The 15,092-nt window shown below is 44.0% G+C and overlaps 1 protein-coding gene across 2 annotated transcripts in view; it reads right to left on the reverse strand.

Moving 5' to 3' along the window:
• QSER1 (glutamine and serine rich 1) overlaps positions 1–15,092 on the reverse strand; it is a 693,647-nt gene that overhangs the window by 19,382 nt on the left and 659,173 nt on the right. For both annotated transcript variants that reach the window (XM_085648248.1, XM_085648247.1), the window contains one exon: positions 7,728–7,823. In XM_085648248.1, coding sequence (XP_085504374.1) covers positions 7,728–7,823 — 96 coding nt within the window. The remainder of the gene's footprint in view (positions 1–7,727; positions 7,824–15,092) is intronic.

Raw genomic sequence — 15,092 nt, forward strand, 5'->3', positions numbered from 1 at the left:
ACCTACACTGCCCTGGCATACGTCAGCCACCCCTCTAGCTGGGTGCCCTATGCCAGTGGTGTGGGCACAGGAGCATGAGCCCTGTGCCCCTACAGTACCCAGGTCAATTCCTGGGTACTTTAAGTGCAGTGCTGCCATTTAAGAGTATATGGTGCTGGGAGCTCTTCAAACACAAACTCCACAGCACCATGATGGCAACACTGAAGACTGAGAAGTTTGGTATCAAACTTCTCAGCACATTAAACCCGCACTGATGCCAGTGTGGGATTTAATGTACAATGCACTACAGAGGGCATCTTGGAGATGCCCCCTGAAACCTAACCTACAATCCACGTCTTGTCTGAGAGGCTGCCTAGGCTGCCACACAGCAGACATGTTGCTGGACCCTTGGGTGGAGAGCCCCCACTCTCCTGGGCCTGCAACAATGCACATCCTGGGCGAGGTGCTAGGTCTCCTCCCCCAGGATGGGCAGGGGAAAGCTTCAAAGGCATGCCGCATTTGTGAGCTTCTCCAGGCCACTTGCTGTACTCAGCAACTGGCCCCCACCGGTTCTGACCCCCACTCTGGCGGGAAGACTGGTCGGAAACTCCAAGTAAGGACAGGAGATGTGCCAGCCCTGCCAACCCCATCCCTCAAGTGGGGGAGGCGAGGTGAAGCACATCTCCGAGCCCTCGCCATCTTGAAGATGGGGAACCTTACCCAATCAGGACTAGGCCACTGTCCCCCTCCCACAGGAGAGTGGCAGGATAGGGGGTGTACTCACCCCAGGGCAGGGACCCAGTGGTCCCTGCCCTTCACCTACCTGTAACGCCCCTAAATTTAGTATTTAGGTGCACCCTGAACCTTCCTTCCCCAGATTCCAGATTTTAAACCAGCAAAGAAGATCAAGAAGAAAGAAGACCTGCCGTGCAGCTGCTAAGGAGAGGAAGACACCAACTGCTTTGGCCCCAGCCCTACCGGCCTGTCGACCCTCGAACCTGCTCCTACTAAATCCCGGCACCTCCTGTGGCCAGCAACCTCACAAACCCCGGAGGACCTGGCTACCTTGTGACTCTGAGCACCTGGACTCTCACGAGCAGTGGCTCTGCTCAAAGCAAGTATCTAACCCCTGGCATCAGGCCGGAACCGCGAACCCTGCACACTCTGCACCCGCCAAGCCTGGCCTGTGCCGGAGTGGACAAAGACCCCGAGGACGTCTCCCCGGCAACTGTGACCCCGAATCCGGCACCCAAGGACCCACCTTGACGCTCCTGACGACGCCTGCAGCCTCAGAACCACGGACCCCCCCTAACCGCGATCAACAGAGGGTAAGATTTCCAGACACCAAAAGGCACCCCTGCACCCGGCGCCCTGCGGCCCCCTGTGCCCGACTCTTGGGTACCTACCTATCCTCCAACTACCCAACTTACCTCTCGAAGTGGTGGTGGCACCTGAAGAAACTTCGTCCCAGAGCTTGCAGCGTTTGTTCGTCCTTGAGCTTTTCCATAGCAATACATTGAGCGCCCGAAGGCTCAAAAGCACCATGCAGCCAGCCGCCCAAGTGGCCCTGGCAGTGTAACTTCTACTCCTACCTACTTCCCCATTTGCCCTGAGCAAGTGACCAGGAGCCCAGCTCCCACAGCCGCGTGGCCTACTAGTCAGCAGCCACCAACCAAGGGCCCCCTGCCTCCCATAGGATAACAATGGGCCTAGCTCACTCTGCACCTGGCCACCCCAGTGCCGCTGAGGGTGTAACTACTGTACTTACCTGACCATGGGAGACCCCTGAGTCTATGTCCAGAACCTCAACTCTGCCAGTCGAGTACTTACCCAAAAGCCGATACCTCACTTTTCTTCCATAGGGTGAGATTGACTGGTTTCTCTTTAAATTTCTTCTAAGTGTGGAGTTTCTAAACTTTAAAATATTCACCTAAAATCAACCGAGTAACGAAAACGGAAATACTCACCTGCTATTAGGAGAGATTCCAGTGCTGGATCTTGCTGTCCAGCACTGACCCTGAAAAGTACTTACGACCGTAATTACCACTAACTCAATTTTCTCCCATAGGAAACCATTGACTGTTTTTCTGTGAAAGTTCTTCTAAGTGTCGATTTTTGCAAACTACAAATATGTTTTAAAAATCGTACCAACTGTGAAAACGTAATTACTTACCTGTTTTAGATAGATGCCCCAGTACTTAGCCTAGGAGCCCAGCACTGGATTACAAAAGTAACGAGAACATACTTTACCCGTAACTTGAATTTTCTTCCATAGGAAACCATTGACTGTTTTTCTGTGAAATTTCTTCGAAGTGTCGATTTTGCAAACTTATAAATATTCCTTAAAAATCGCTTGTGTAACTTAAACGCAGTTTCTCAACTGCTTACAGGTGGTACATTAGTGCTGGATCTAGGATCCAACACTGACCAAGAAAAAGTAACCATAACCCCACTTACCCGCTAAGTGAATTTCCTTCCATAGGATAACATTGGTAATTTGTTTAGAAAAAGTTTCTGAGTGTCAACTTTTAAAATAGTAAAATATTGCTTAAAAATCACAACAGTAACTTGCACATAACTTAAAATTCCCATTGAGCTCAATGTATTATTGTGTTTGAAATTGTGTTGCCTATTGCAACAAACTAACTATTACCTGCAAAAGTCAATTGCCTATTGCAAAGTATTTAACTAAAGCATCTCATTCTGACAAAGTATATTTTGATACCTATTGTTGGTTGTAAAATAAAACAACCATATATTTTTTATACACACCATTGGCCTAGAGTTCAGTTCTTGAGTGTGTGAGACCATTTGCTGACTGTGTGTGTACAACAGATGCTTTACACTGTCCTCTGATACTGCCTTACTGCTCGACCAAGCTACCACTTTAGAGAGTAAAGTTATATCTAACTTTAACCTCTGCCAAACCTCTGGGGACTGTGGACTCTGTACACACTATACCTATTTGGGAACAGTGTATACAGAGCCACTTTCCTACACTGTACCATCCTTTTACTTTCGTAGTACTGCTAACCATATATCTATGCTACTGTCTGATGGTTGTTACAGCACATCTATTTTACACTAGAATAACAACTGTTCAATAAATACTTATTGAAACGCCCAGACTGTTTATTCTGTGTATCTCTGAGACAAACTGAGTGAGCACGAGTTACTAAGCGAAAAGTAGTATATTGTTTCCTCGATCCTGAGGGAGCAGGGTTGTCATGTTCTGAGGTTGCCAGAATTTTTTCTCTCCCTGATAAAAAGAGATTCTAGTGGCACTGTGAGCTAGCTAATGCAAACAGGTTAACATATCCGGTGGGGGTGCTCGGAACCAGTCTGCCACCAAACCCACAGTTTATGTTATCCGAACGCGCAGATTCTGTATAGGATATATAGGAACTGCACGACATGGCGCCGCCAACGTTGGTTGGGTACTTATTTAACAGTAGAATCTGAGTAGTTCAGTCGTACTATTCTCAGAGACCCCTACTCACAAAACACCAGAGATGTCTGGAGTGGGTGGGCACACATTCTGCCACAGCTGAGTAGGCGAAAAATCCTATTTATTAGCTGTTGGTTTAGCAAGCTTGAAGGACACAGTGTTCCTAAATTGTGAAAAACACCTTATCATAATTTGCTTGGAAAATGAGTTTGTGTTCTATACACAATGACTACCCTGGTCGAAGACCCACTACAGCAAGCTCTCCCCCCTCACAGACGAGGATGAAGATGCAAACGCAATAAAGATTGCACCAAAATTCAGACATACGGTCACCCCGAAACTGTTGGAAAATGGCTTATCAGCCAGACGTGGCTTAGTAATTTTCGTGATTGAGGGACATGAATCAAACAAAACAGAGATATTTTATTCATGGGTTACATTCCCAGCAGAAGATGCGAGAACACAGACATTTCACTACTATACAGAAGGAGATGCACCAGTGGAAATGGTCCGTTCGAGGACACAGATTCTACTCACGTACCAGGAGCACTTATACTGGTTTAAAGGTGCCCTACCCCACATAAGATTAGACCCGCTCGGAGAAGGGGCAATATGGCCGATATTAGCGGCCTACATACCACATCCTGACATTGACAAAATGCCACAAGGAGACTTAAATTCAGGGTGGCTCAAAAAATAACGCAGCTAGAGGCAATATTCCCGAATACTACCCCGTATGAAAAACACAGAATACAAACAATCTGCTTGCCCATGGAGATAACACCACATATAGAGGATTGTACCACTTGGGTTACAGTCTTTGCTGCCATTATACCAGGACTAATGGTATTCCTTCATTAGCAGTGGTACCAGACGTATTAAGACAAATACAGAACGAGTACGGAGCAGAGCCTGCTCTGAACTTAGGGATGAAGTTACTAGATAACTATGCCCAGGTATCAGCTATAATACTAGCTAATATTAAGTTACTAGATAACTATGCCCAGGTATCAGCTATAATACTAGCTAATATTAAAGGGGAAGCAGCATTGGTGGCTATCCGCCAACGCCTAAGGAAGTTCAGTCCTTTACAACAGGAACATGAACTGCCAAAAATAATTGAAACTGCGTATGCAGAATTAGGCAGAGACAATTTGGGTGAGAAAGCTTTAAAACAACAACTGATGGGCAGTCCTGAAAAGGACACTTCCTAGCAGATACCTGCTTCTTCTAAAAAGGAAGTGGAATAATAAACAACAAACATTTAAAGGAAACAGATCTCAATCCCGAGGTAGATCTCCTCCACAGGAGCCCTCTGAAAAAAGGTATAATCTCAGGAATAGGGATAATATTAGGAAACCTGACAGGTATCAGAATACTGATACACGTTCCTCTTGTTCCTTTCAGGGTTAATTGAAAAACTCCAAGAGGGAAGGACGGTCAGAAGACAAGAAGAGCATACAAAGTCCAGAGACAAGCAACACGCTCAAGATTACACTCCCAAAAAAAAAAGAAAAAAGAAAAAAGAAAAACCAAAACAAAAGCCACAGTTGAAGAAAAAGAAAGTTGCAGGTCTAACGAGCAGACATGCCCAGAATTCTGAGGACTCGACTACTGAACGGAGAATGGGCTCTCACGATGCTAGACAGTGCGGCAGAAGTAACAATAGCTCGCCAGAACCTGGCTATCCCTCACAAACATTAGGGGGAATATACATTTTGGTTGTGCTGGATATGCAATCATCAACTTGAACTAATGGCTACACAGCTCCAGCAAACCTGTCTCGAAGTATCAATCACAAAGCTCTGCATGGAGTATTTCATGGCTTAGCTTAGATTTGAAGCATGTGAAAATGAAATCTCTACTGAGAATGTAATAACCTGACCAATAATCCAGAGGCTGGCCACCCTCTTCCATCGCAAGATCGGTAACATCCACGACAGCTTCAACGCCGTCACCACTGAGACCCCCGCTCCCACGACCACCACCCGCCTGATCTCCTGGACCAACATCAACGACGACGACACCATCAAGATCATTAACACCGTCCACTCCGGATCCCCGGAAGACCCATGCCCACACCACATCTTCAACAAAGCCAGCAGCACCATCGCACCCCATCTACGGAAAACCATCAACATCTCCTTCGAGACAGCGACCTTCCTGGAGAGCTGGAAGCATGCAGAGATCAACGCCTTACTCAAGAAACCCAAGGCGGACCCCAAGAACTTCCGACCCATCTCCCTGCTCCTGTTCCCGGCGAAGATCATCGAAAAGGCCGTCAACAAACAACTGACCAGCTTCCTCGAGGAAAACAGCATCCTGGACCTGTCCCAGTCCGGGTTTCGCAGCAACCACAGCACTGAAACTGCCCTCATCGCCGCCACCGATGACATCAGGTCCCTGCTAGACAACGGAGAAACCGCGGCCCTCACCCGCCTTTGACATGGTCTTCCACCGCACACTACGAACACGCCTCTACAACGCCGGAATCCAAGAGAAAGCCCTGGACTGGACCTCCTCCTTCCTCTCCGGCAGAACACAGAGCGTCCGCCTCCCCCCTCTTCCGCTCCGAAGCCACCAAGATCATCTGCGGCGTACCCCAAGGCTCATCCGTCAGCCCAACATTGTTCAACGTCTACATGGCACCACTTGCCCACATCGCACGACGGCACGACCTCAACATCATCTCCTACGCTGACAACACCCAGCTGATCCTCTCCCTCACCAAGGACCCCCACACCGCCAAAACCAACCTACACGAAGGAATGAAGGCCGTCGCCGACTGGATGAGGAACAGCCGACTGAAGCTGAACTAGGACAAGACGGAGGTCCTCATCCTCGGATTCACCCCGTCGGCCTGGGACGACTCCTGGTGGCCGACTGTACTTGGAACACCCCCAATACCCACAGACCACGCACGCAACCTAAGGGTCATCCTCTACTCTACCCTTTCCATTACGAAGCAGGTCAACGCCGTCTCCTCCTCCTACTTCAACACCCTCCGCAAGCTTCCCAGGATCTTCAAGTGGATCCCCACCGAAACAAGAAGGACGTTCACCCAGGCCCTCGTCAGCAGTAGACTGGACTACGGAAACGCACTCTACACAGGAGCCCCGGCCAAACTCCTGATATGGCTTCAACGCATCCAGAACGCCTCCGCACGCCTGATCCTCGCCATCCCTCGCCGCAGCCACATCACACCCCATCTGAGAGACCTACACTGGCTCCCTGTCAACAAGAGGATAACCTTCAAACTCCTCACCCACGCAGACAAGGCACTCCACAACACCGGACCAATGTACCTCAACAGCCGACTCAGCCTCTACACCCCCACCCGCTAACTCCGCTCAGCAGACCGCGCCCTCACTCCGCAGACCGCGCCCTCGCCACCGTCCCCCGCATCCGAAGAGTGACCGCCGGCGGCAGATCATTCTCCCACCTCGCCACCAAGACATGGAACACCCTCCGCATCCACCTGCGGCAGACCGAAGACCGCCTCGAGACCCTCACGGGTATGTAGTGCGCTTTACAAATCCCATGCTTGATTGATTGAGGCCTACTTTGAAAAGATAGTCTCATCTGTCCCTCACGGCTCCCAGTGCTCCCCAGAACTAAGGGAGACACCTCCGATTTTAGTGCAGAGTTGCTTGATGCTCAATGGGTATTAATGCGTGAAGCAGGTCACTCAGTATGTTGTACAATTACCATCCGAAAGCTGCCTCTCAATGCAAGACCAGATCCAGACACTTAACAACTCAGTTTCTGCCCCTGTCCTGAGATAATATGGTAAGTTCTCCAACACTTATCCCTGCCAGAAACACACTTCCTCTTTCACAGGTAGTGCTAACACCAGCAGTAGTTATGTACCTTTTTTTAGATAATGCCGAGAAATACGAGTAAAACAGGGTATGGCTCCCATCCACTAAAAAAAGAAAATGTCACCTGCACTCTTTGTGACACCATGAACATCCTGTGGTAAAATCACTTATAGCTCCAGTTGGAAGAATAAACTGATGCAGTATAATCTCAGAGTAATTAGTTTATGTAATTTCTATTCATATGTTCACAACGTTTACAGTGATGTAATTAAAAACCATCTGAGTTAAGATAATATTTTCATATAGGCTGGAAAGCATTTGCTTTTTTAACTTTCACTGAGTTTCCATTTATTGTAACTACTAGTAACATAGGAAACAGACATTCTAAGTTAACACATTAAAAAAGAGTAAGCCAATGCTACAGCTGAAAAAAGTAACTCATTAACATATTCTTACTGAGATTAAGATTCAACACTCACCTCATCTTTACATATTAGGAACATGTGGTATTTGTAATGATGAAGAGAATGATATAAAGAAATCAAAGGTGTTCTTTCTGGTTGTACAGTAAATTCCTGTTAAAACAACAAGAAATAAAAACAATCACTTTTATCAATCAAAAATAGAAGATGTTTTGATTTGATCCAAACATTGCTCACATTATATCATTAATGAGAACCTTACTTTCAACAATAACGTTTTTTTTCCTTTCATATAAGGTACTGTGACAAAAACTTAAACCCTTTGTACAAGGTCAGTATGCATATACCTTCATGAGAACAGTTCTGTTGTTTGAAATAGCGACATTGTTAGCTGGCCCTTATTCACTGGTTTGCTACCTTAGTACATGCTCTGATTTGTGTGTAATGATTACAATGGGTTCACTTAAAGTGTTTTGTCTCCATGCATCAGAAAAGTCACTCAACTCTTACGCTACCAGGGTTTTTGTGCATCTCTTTGCGCAAACTTTTTCCTAAAAGTCAGTGTTCAGTTTTTCAAATAAATGTACCTCTTTAGTCTCATTATGCTCTAATACAAGCATTCTTTTTTTTTTTTTTTTCTTACATATTCGGGCTAAGTGAAAACCCTGCATCAATACATCACTGCAGCATGAAGATACAATGAAACAAAGACAAATGCAAGATGTTTTTCACTTACTTGAGAAAAAATAAATTGAACACTGTTTTGCCATATTTTGCAAATGGGGAAGCCTTAACCTAAAAATTCAAACCGCAGAAATGTCCGAAAAGTCTAGAATTAACAAATTTACGTAGGCTTTCCAAAAGAATGAACAATCAATTATATAATATTAGCACAGGTCACTAATTTGTGGCATATTCTCTATTAAGGGTTTACTGTTCATTTGTTATCAGTTATGAAACCCAGGACAATATAGAAGGCTTAAAACTAGAAACTGTCTAATTCTGTACAACCAAATGTATTTAGAGTTGCAATTATCAAAAGGAAGGGAAGGAAGTCACATGTTCTCCCAAGACTAATATATATATATATATATATATATATATATATATATATATATATATAAAACTATTCCGAAGAGATCCCTAACCTACAATGAGAATGGAGAAAAGGAAAGAACAAAACCCCAAAACCAATAACTAGAGGCTGGGGTTTACCGCAGATGAATGGAAATTTTGCATGGCGAAAATTGCAATCTATGCCATTTACCTCAACAAACAAAAGAACTCCCACGGTCTGTTGGGACCAATATCTAGTTATGTGGCCACACAAATTGCAACACACACAACTGTGTATCCTTTATTACATATAAGTGTAGACTAAGTTGGGATGACAACCAGACCTCTGAGAAGCTGCATCAATGAACACAGATGTATTATCCTCTGTAAGTGTACTACCACCAAACTTACTGCACACTTTTTAAAATGTTATCACACATCCGATGATATGAGTTGAATAGTTCTGAAAACCAAAGACAATTTTTCATCAGGAACAACAGTAGTTGTTTTACGTTACAAACCTCCACAGCTGACCGGAATGATGAGATACCATGGCGCCAAATAAAGACATAAGCACTACAAAAATATAATTGGTTGACAAAATATCATTGGTTGCCCCACCACCTGTATTACTAATGTTTTTTAGTTCGGCACAGTCCCTCTTCACGGATCCTCACCACACTGGTGCTACATTTCACAAGTGTAAATAGGGGCCCGTGTATAATACAGGACACATCACCAGTCTCTTATCAATAACTAAATCAGATCTTAAAATGGCCTTATATTTTTAGCCTTGTGCTCGAAACTAAGAATGATATTTAACAACGCTCAAAAAACTGCATAATAGAGGGGTATCCATGAATGTCATGTCCGAGCATGCCATAATTGCATAAGATATAGTGATTGAGGTAAACACTGTACTTTCGGGTTCACAGGACATATTTCCAAGCTGGTGGCTATATCAGCATTGAGATTCTAAGAATTCCAACAGATGCGATCCTGTACCAACCATAGGACAGTGAGCGGCCCGTGATTTTCTATTTAGGGAGACACACAAATCCGAACGCTCCAGAACTCTCCACAAGATTCGAAAGCAGCTAACAAGAGCAGGTTTAACAGCAGACACCAAACACAAAGTGATGGTAGAATGCTTGCAATAAGTCTAGCCACTGTGAATTGCTTGAGTTAGCAATCTAACACTTTGTTCTTTTGCCCACCATATTACATCAGATTAGACCCAGCCATATGCAAATCAGTCTTAACCCTGCTCCAATTGGAACATCCCAGTGCAAAATGCCAAACCAGGTTCTTTCTGAACCAGAATACAAGCAACCCAAGACCAGTTTTGCCCTGATTGGGACTCAGACACAGCATGAGGGCACAGTAAGTGTAGATAAACTGAGGCACGCTCAGGTATGCTACTTGAGTCAAAGATTACCAGACAATACTCTCTCCTGGAATAATTTCAGGTTAATACACTGTATGGGTGTCTAGTTTCGGCTTCTTACAGGACCCCTAAAATGTAAGAGAAGAACATCCCCGCACGCTTGTTCTTATTAGCGCAGACCAGAAAGGAATTTGTTACGTACCCTGTAAGCATCTATTTGTAGAGTGTAGTGCTGCAGATTCACATAATGTGAGCACTTGTGCAATCTAGTGTTGGTCTCGGGCTCTACACTTTGCTTTTTATCGAAGAAGTCAATTTATTGTTGATGTGACGTCAAGTCTCCTCTTTAAGAGAGTACGCATGTTCAACAGCTCAATTGTTAGATTGTTAATTTTATCCCGCCATAATTGCAAGTGAGGATCATGCTAGTGAAGATATTATAAAAGAAAGAATATGTGTGTAATAACTAAAAAGATGTACATATTTGTACATATAATGTATATTACATGTAAATCTGACACCAGCGTATGCCTTCTGGGGAGGCAGGAGGGTGCATGTTAATCTATAGCACTACACTCTACGAACAGATGCATACATGGTAAGTAACATCCTCCACTGGTAGCATGTGTTTGCAAATACACATGCTGTGCATAGACTGTGAAACGGTACTCCTCTTGCAGTGGCTCTAAGCATCAGATGATGTAGATATTTGAAATAGTGTTCGTAAGACTGTTTGACCCTCAAGGGATTGCTGCCTTGCCTGGACATCCACGCAATAGTGTTTAGTGAACGTGTGTGGATTCAACCAAGTAACTGCTTTACAAATATCAGCTAAATGCATGTTGCACAAGTAAGCCAATGAAGCACCTTTCTTTCTAGTAGAATGGGTGCATGGAACTGTGGGTAAAGTTTGTTTGGCTTTAATGTTGTAAATTTGAATACATGCCATAATCCACTGCACAATACCTGCTTTAGAAATGGTTTTACCCTTTCTTGGATTTGATAAAGCCACACAAATCTGTTTTATTTTCCTAAAAGGTTTAGTTCTCTCAAAGCAGTACATTAATGCCCTTTAAGCATCAAGTTCATGAAGTGCTCTCTCTGTCAAGGTCTCTTGTTTGGGAAGAAAATGGGTTAATCAAGTGTTTGGTTTAAATGGAAAGGAGAGACGACCTCCAGAAGAAATGTGGGATTAGTCCGCAGACATGCTTGATATTGAAAGGCCTGAAAACAAGGTTCTTCTACTGCAAGAGCATGAATTACACTAACTCTTCTTAGGGAGGAGATAGCTACAAGGAACGCAACCTTCCAAGAGGGGAACTGTAGTGGACAATCTTACAGTAGTTCAAAAGGTGTGGCCATCAACCTTGTAAGAACAATATTTAAATTCGAGGAGGGTACTGGTGGTGCATGTGGTGGGATTATACTTTAAAAAGTGACTGATGATTATGGTTCTGCAAATAAGCTGCAATCACAACGAGGTGCAGCCCTATGGAAGTGTATGTTAAATGTGACTTTTGGAGCTGTAACAAGTAGCATACTATCTGTTGTACAGTATGCTCACACGGGTCTATGTGCTGGGCGATACGGTAGTGAACAAAGCATTTCTACTCAGCTGCGTGACAAGTTCTTGTGGTTAGACATCTTCCCTCCCGCAGAATTGTCCATACACTCGGGAGGCAATTGCAAGTATCCAAACTCTAGGACTTCAGGAGACAGATTGAGTTGTCTGGGGTTTGGATGCCTGCCCTTGCTGTGAGAGAGAATTGGACATAAAGCAGGTGTTCTTGCACCTCAGGTATGAACCCGGAGATTGTAGCCAGATATGCGTGTGCAGGTGGACTGAACTTTATTCCTCGAACAGCAGTGTCAGCACTGTCTAGTGCGCAGTGTATAGTTGCATTTGAGATTTGCCTAACTTCAGTGACTAATTCTTCTCTCTTTTTGTATTGGCCTGGGAGATGTTGTAACAACTCTTCCATGCCAACTCAAGTGACCCTGTTATAGCGCGATAACAAACCCAATGAATTGACTATGCATAAAAAATGTGCATGGCCCACTGCAACCCGCTTTCCTGCCACATCTATGAGTTTGCTCTCCTTATCAGGAGGAAGTGTGTCACCAGTACTAGAGAAAGCTGCCCTCTTCCTTGCAGTTGTAACAACCACAAAGTCAGCTGTTCAGTGTCCCCCGATAAGGAGTAGGTCAGTAGGGGAAGGTTTGTATTTCCATTCAATGCGTGGTGTTATTACCCTAGATTTTACCGGTCTTTGAATATCTCTTTGAAGACTCAACATTGAACATTGTGGAAGAGGTGTGGCGCAGCGGCCAGGGTGCCCGACTCTGGACCACGGGTTCACGGTTCGATCGCTGGCGCCGTATGCAGGTTAGCCCAGAACCATGTGACTCAGGGAAATAGCTTGCTTAATCTTCCTGACGGCCCCCTGCGCCGGGACACCTCTCCAGAGGTAGCTGTGCGCTTTACAAATGCTGGTATTTCATTTCATTTTCATTTCATCCTATCATTGGTAAGTATTGTACGGAGCGCTCTGTCTTGGAGTGCGTCTTCGTACATGCATTGCACTTTATGGTATTGAGCAGCACGCTGAATGACACTACCATAAGAGGAAGTATCGTTACAAAGTGATGCTTTAGCTGGGATTGGCACGTCAATGACTGGGCCTGGTAGTACTACGCCACATGCGTCCCAAGGGTCTGGGAAGGGGCTCCCTGTGTGTCTGTGTCTTGAGTAAATTGACTATGGCTCCATGTGTCTGCATTGACAGAATGAGTTGATGATGGTGATATAGGTTGTGGAGGTGGTGTAATGACAAGTGACCACATAAGTTTTTACTCTTGCCATAAATCACCAAAGCAAAATATAGGTGAACTTTCTAAGTAATATATAGGCAATTTTATTCTACTTTTTACTCAACCGCTACTCACTATGTTCACTGAATCACTATCACTCACGAAGGGTAAGAAAAAGATCTACACCAAAGAGCACCCACTTTAGGGGCCCACTGGGCACTGCACCGCCTGCCTAGAGTGGAGCAGGACTCAATGATGAAGCATGTCACCGAGGTAGGCATGTATCCTTGCATCCTGAAAAAATTACTGCTGGCGTTCACTGTAGCAAAAATACACCAAACAATTTTTCTTCTTAGTTCTCTACCCCCATTGTAGATTAGGGATCTCTTCAGGACATTACATTTTTTGATATATGATTTATTGTTGCAAATCAGAAATCCATGGCTGGGAGAACACACTGAACATGATGTTCAATTGATTTTCACCATTTATAGTTCCAAAACAGGGTAATTGCTTCCAGTTTCCCTTTGTGTAGGAATACGTGCCTTTCCGCCTTGACTCACATTGGTGTTCCCTTCGGTCTCTTGGGCTAGGAGATATCAGATATGCATTGGTTTTTGGTGACTGAGGAACCCACAGTTCATGAACTGGATGCAGTACAATCAAGAAATTTGGAAAACATGTGGAACCAAAATGTTGTATTAGATTACTAGTCTTTTGGTTCCAGGTAGCATATCTGAGTCTATCGAAATATACCAAAACTATGGGCCCAATTCACAAAGGTAAGTATACATTTAATCACATGTAGCTTTATTTCTGGACCTACAGATTTTTGCTATTCACCATTTCAGAGTGGAAATTTACACCTAGATGTAGACACGTATGTCTCACCCCCTCTAAATAAGAGGTGAAGCCTTCTACAACAGAACTCAGAAAATGAGTGCAAAGATACTACAATACTTTTCACATGTTAGTGGAGATCTTGGCCACCGGTATGGAAATCTCTCTATGGGAAGCTATTGGGAAGTTTAATACATTTATTAATTAAAAACAAATATACGTTAAAGAATTTAAGATAATACTTTGCACATTAGTAAGCAGATATATATGTCATGGAACAAATAATCTGATAGGTTGCATGATAAAGTGATGCATAAACGAGAGTCAAGATTTATCTTGAGTTATTTAACGGAATGGAAGTTTGTACATAGTAGCTACAGTTCATTTTGGTGCAACAGTTCAAGATGAGATTATGCAAGCGTAGTTTCGATTCAATGAGTGAGACAAATTGCATTCCATCATTGTTCAAATTTCGGAAGCTTAATTTTTCTATTTATTGGGTGATTATTTGCTTGATGGAGAGTAGTGAAGGCAGGTCAAGTGAATTACTCTTCAAGTCATCTACAGGTTTTTTGAGAAGTAGATATAGCAGCATGAAGTCTTTAATACATCAAAACCTGGTGTTATGATGGAGGTTATTTGTTTTGAAATCTCTGACCAGAGGATGTTGATGTTAGAGCATTGAAAGACCATGTGCTTTGCCTTGGCATTGCGAGAATCAAGTCGTCAGAAGTGGTCATCAGTTTAGATGCCCATTCTGAGTAGTTTACCGTGAAAAGGATAGTTTGTGCAAGACAAGACGATGGGTTGCTCTATTAAGTCTTGTGGTGGGGTGTTTAGTGGTATATTAACCCCTTAACTCCTGCCACCCCCATATTCCTCCTCAGTGCTGAGCTGTTTTTTGCTATTTGGGGTAGTTCACGATTAGGGCTATATAGCGTTTGTAGGTTCTCCGAGAACACAAGGTGCCAACAACTGAGCTGCACCGTACAATGGTGTTTCATTCTGTACCGAGCATAGACCAATTCATATGGTGAAATACGTAGACTGAAAAATGGTTATGAAGGAAACTTCCGTATTTCTGAAATAGGCACAAGATATGGAGCTCATGAGCAGTGGAGCAGTGATTATTTGTACATCTCTGAATTTGTGGGAACACGTACTAGCATATTATTTAGAGGGTATTTTTCAAAATGTCTTCTATCTTGCACACAGGCTTACAAAATCCAATTGGGAATAACAAATATTCTACTATTTTATACACTCACATGTCTTCTGATGAAAATGGTACCTGACCTGTATGGGTAGACCTAATGCCCATGCTAAAA

The sequence above is a fragment of the Triturus cristatus genome, chromosome 3_2, assembly GCF_964204655.1.
Source record: "Triturus cristatus chromosome 3_2, aTriCri1.1, whole genome shotgun sequence".
In the NCBI taxonomy this organism is placed as follows: domain Eukaryota; kingdom Metazoa; phylum Chordata; class Amphibia; order Caudata; family Salamandridae; genus Triturus; species Triturus cristatus.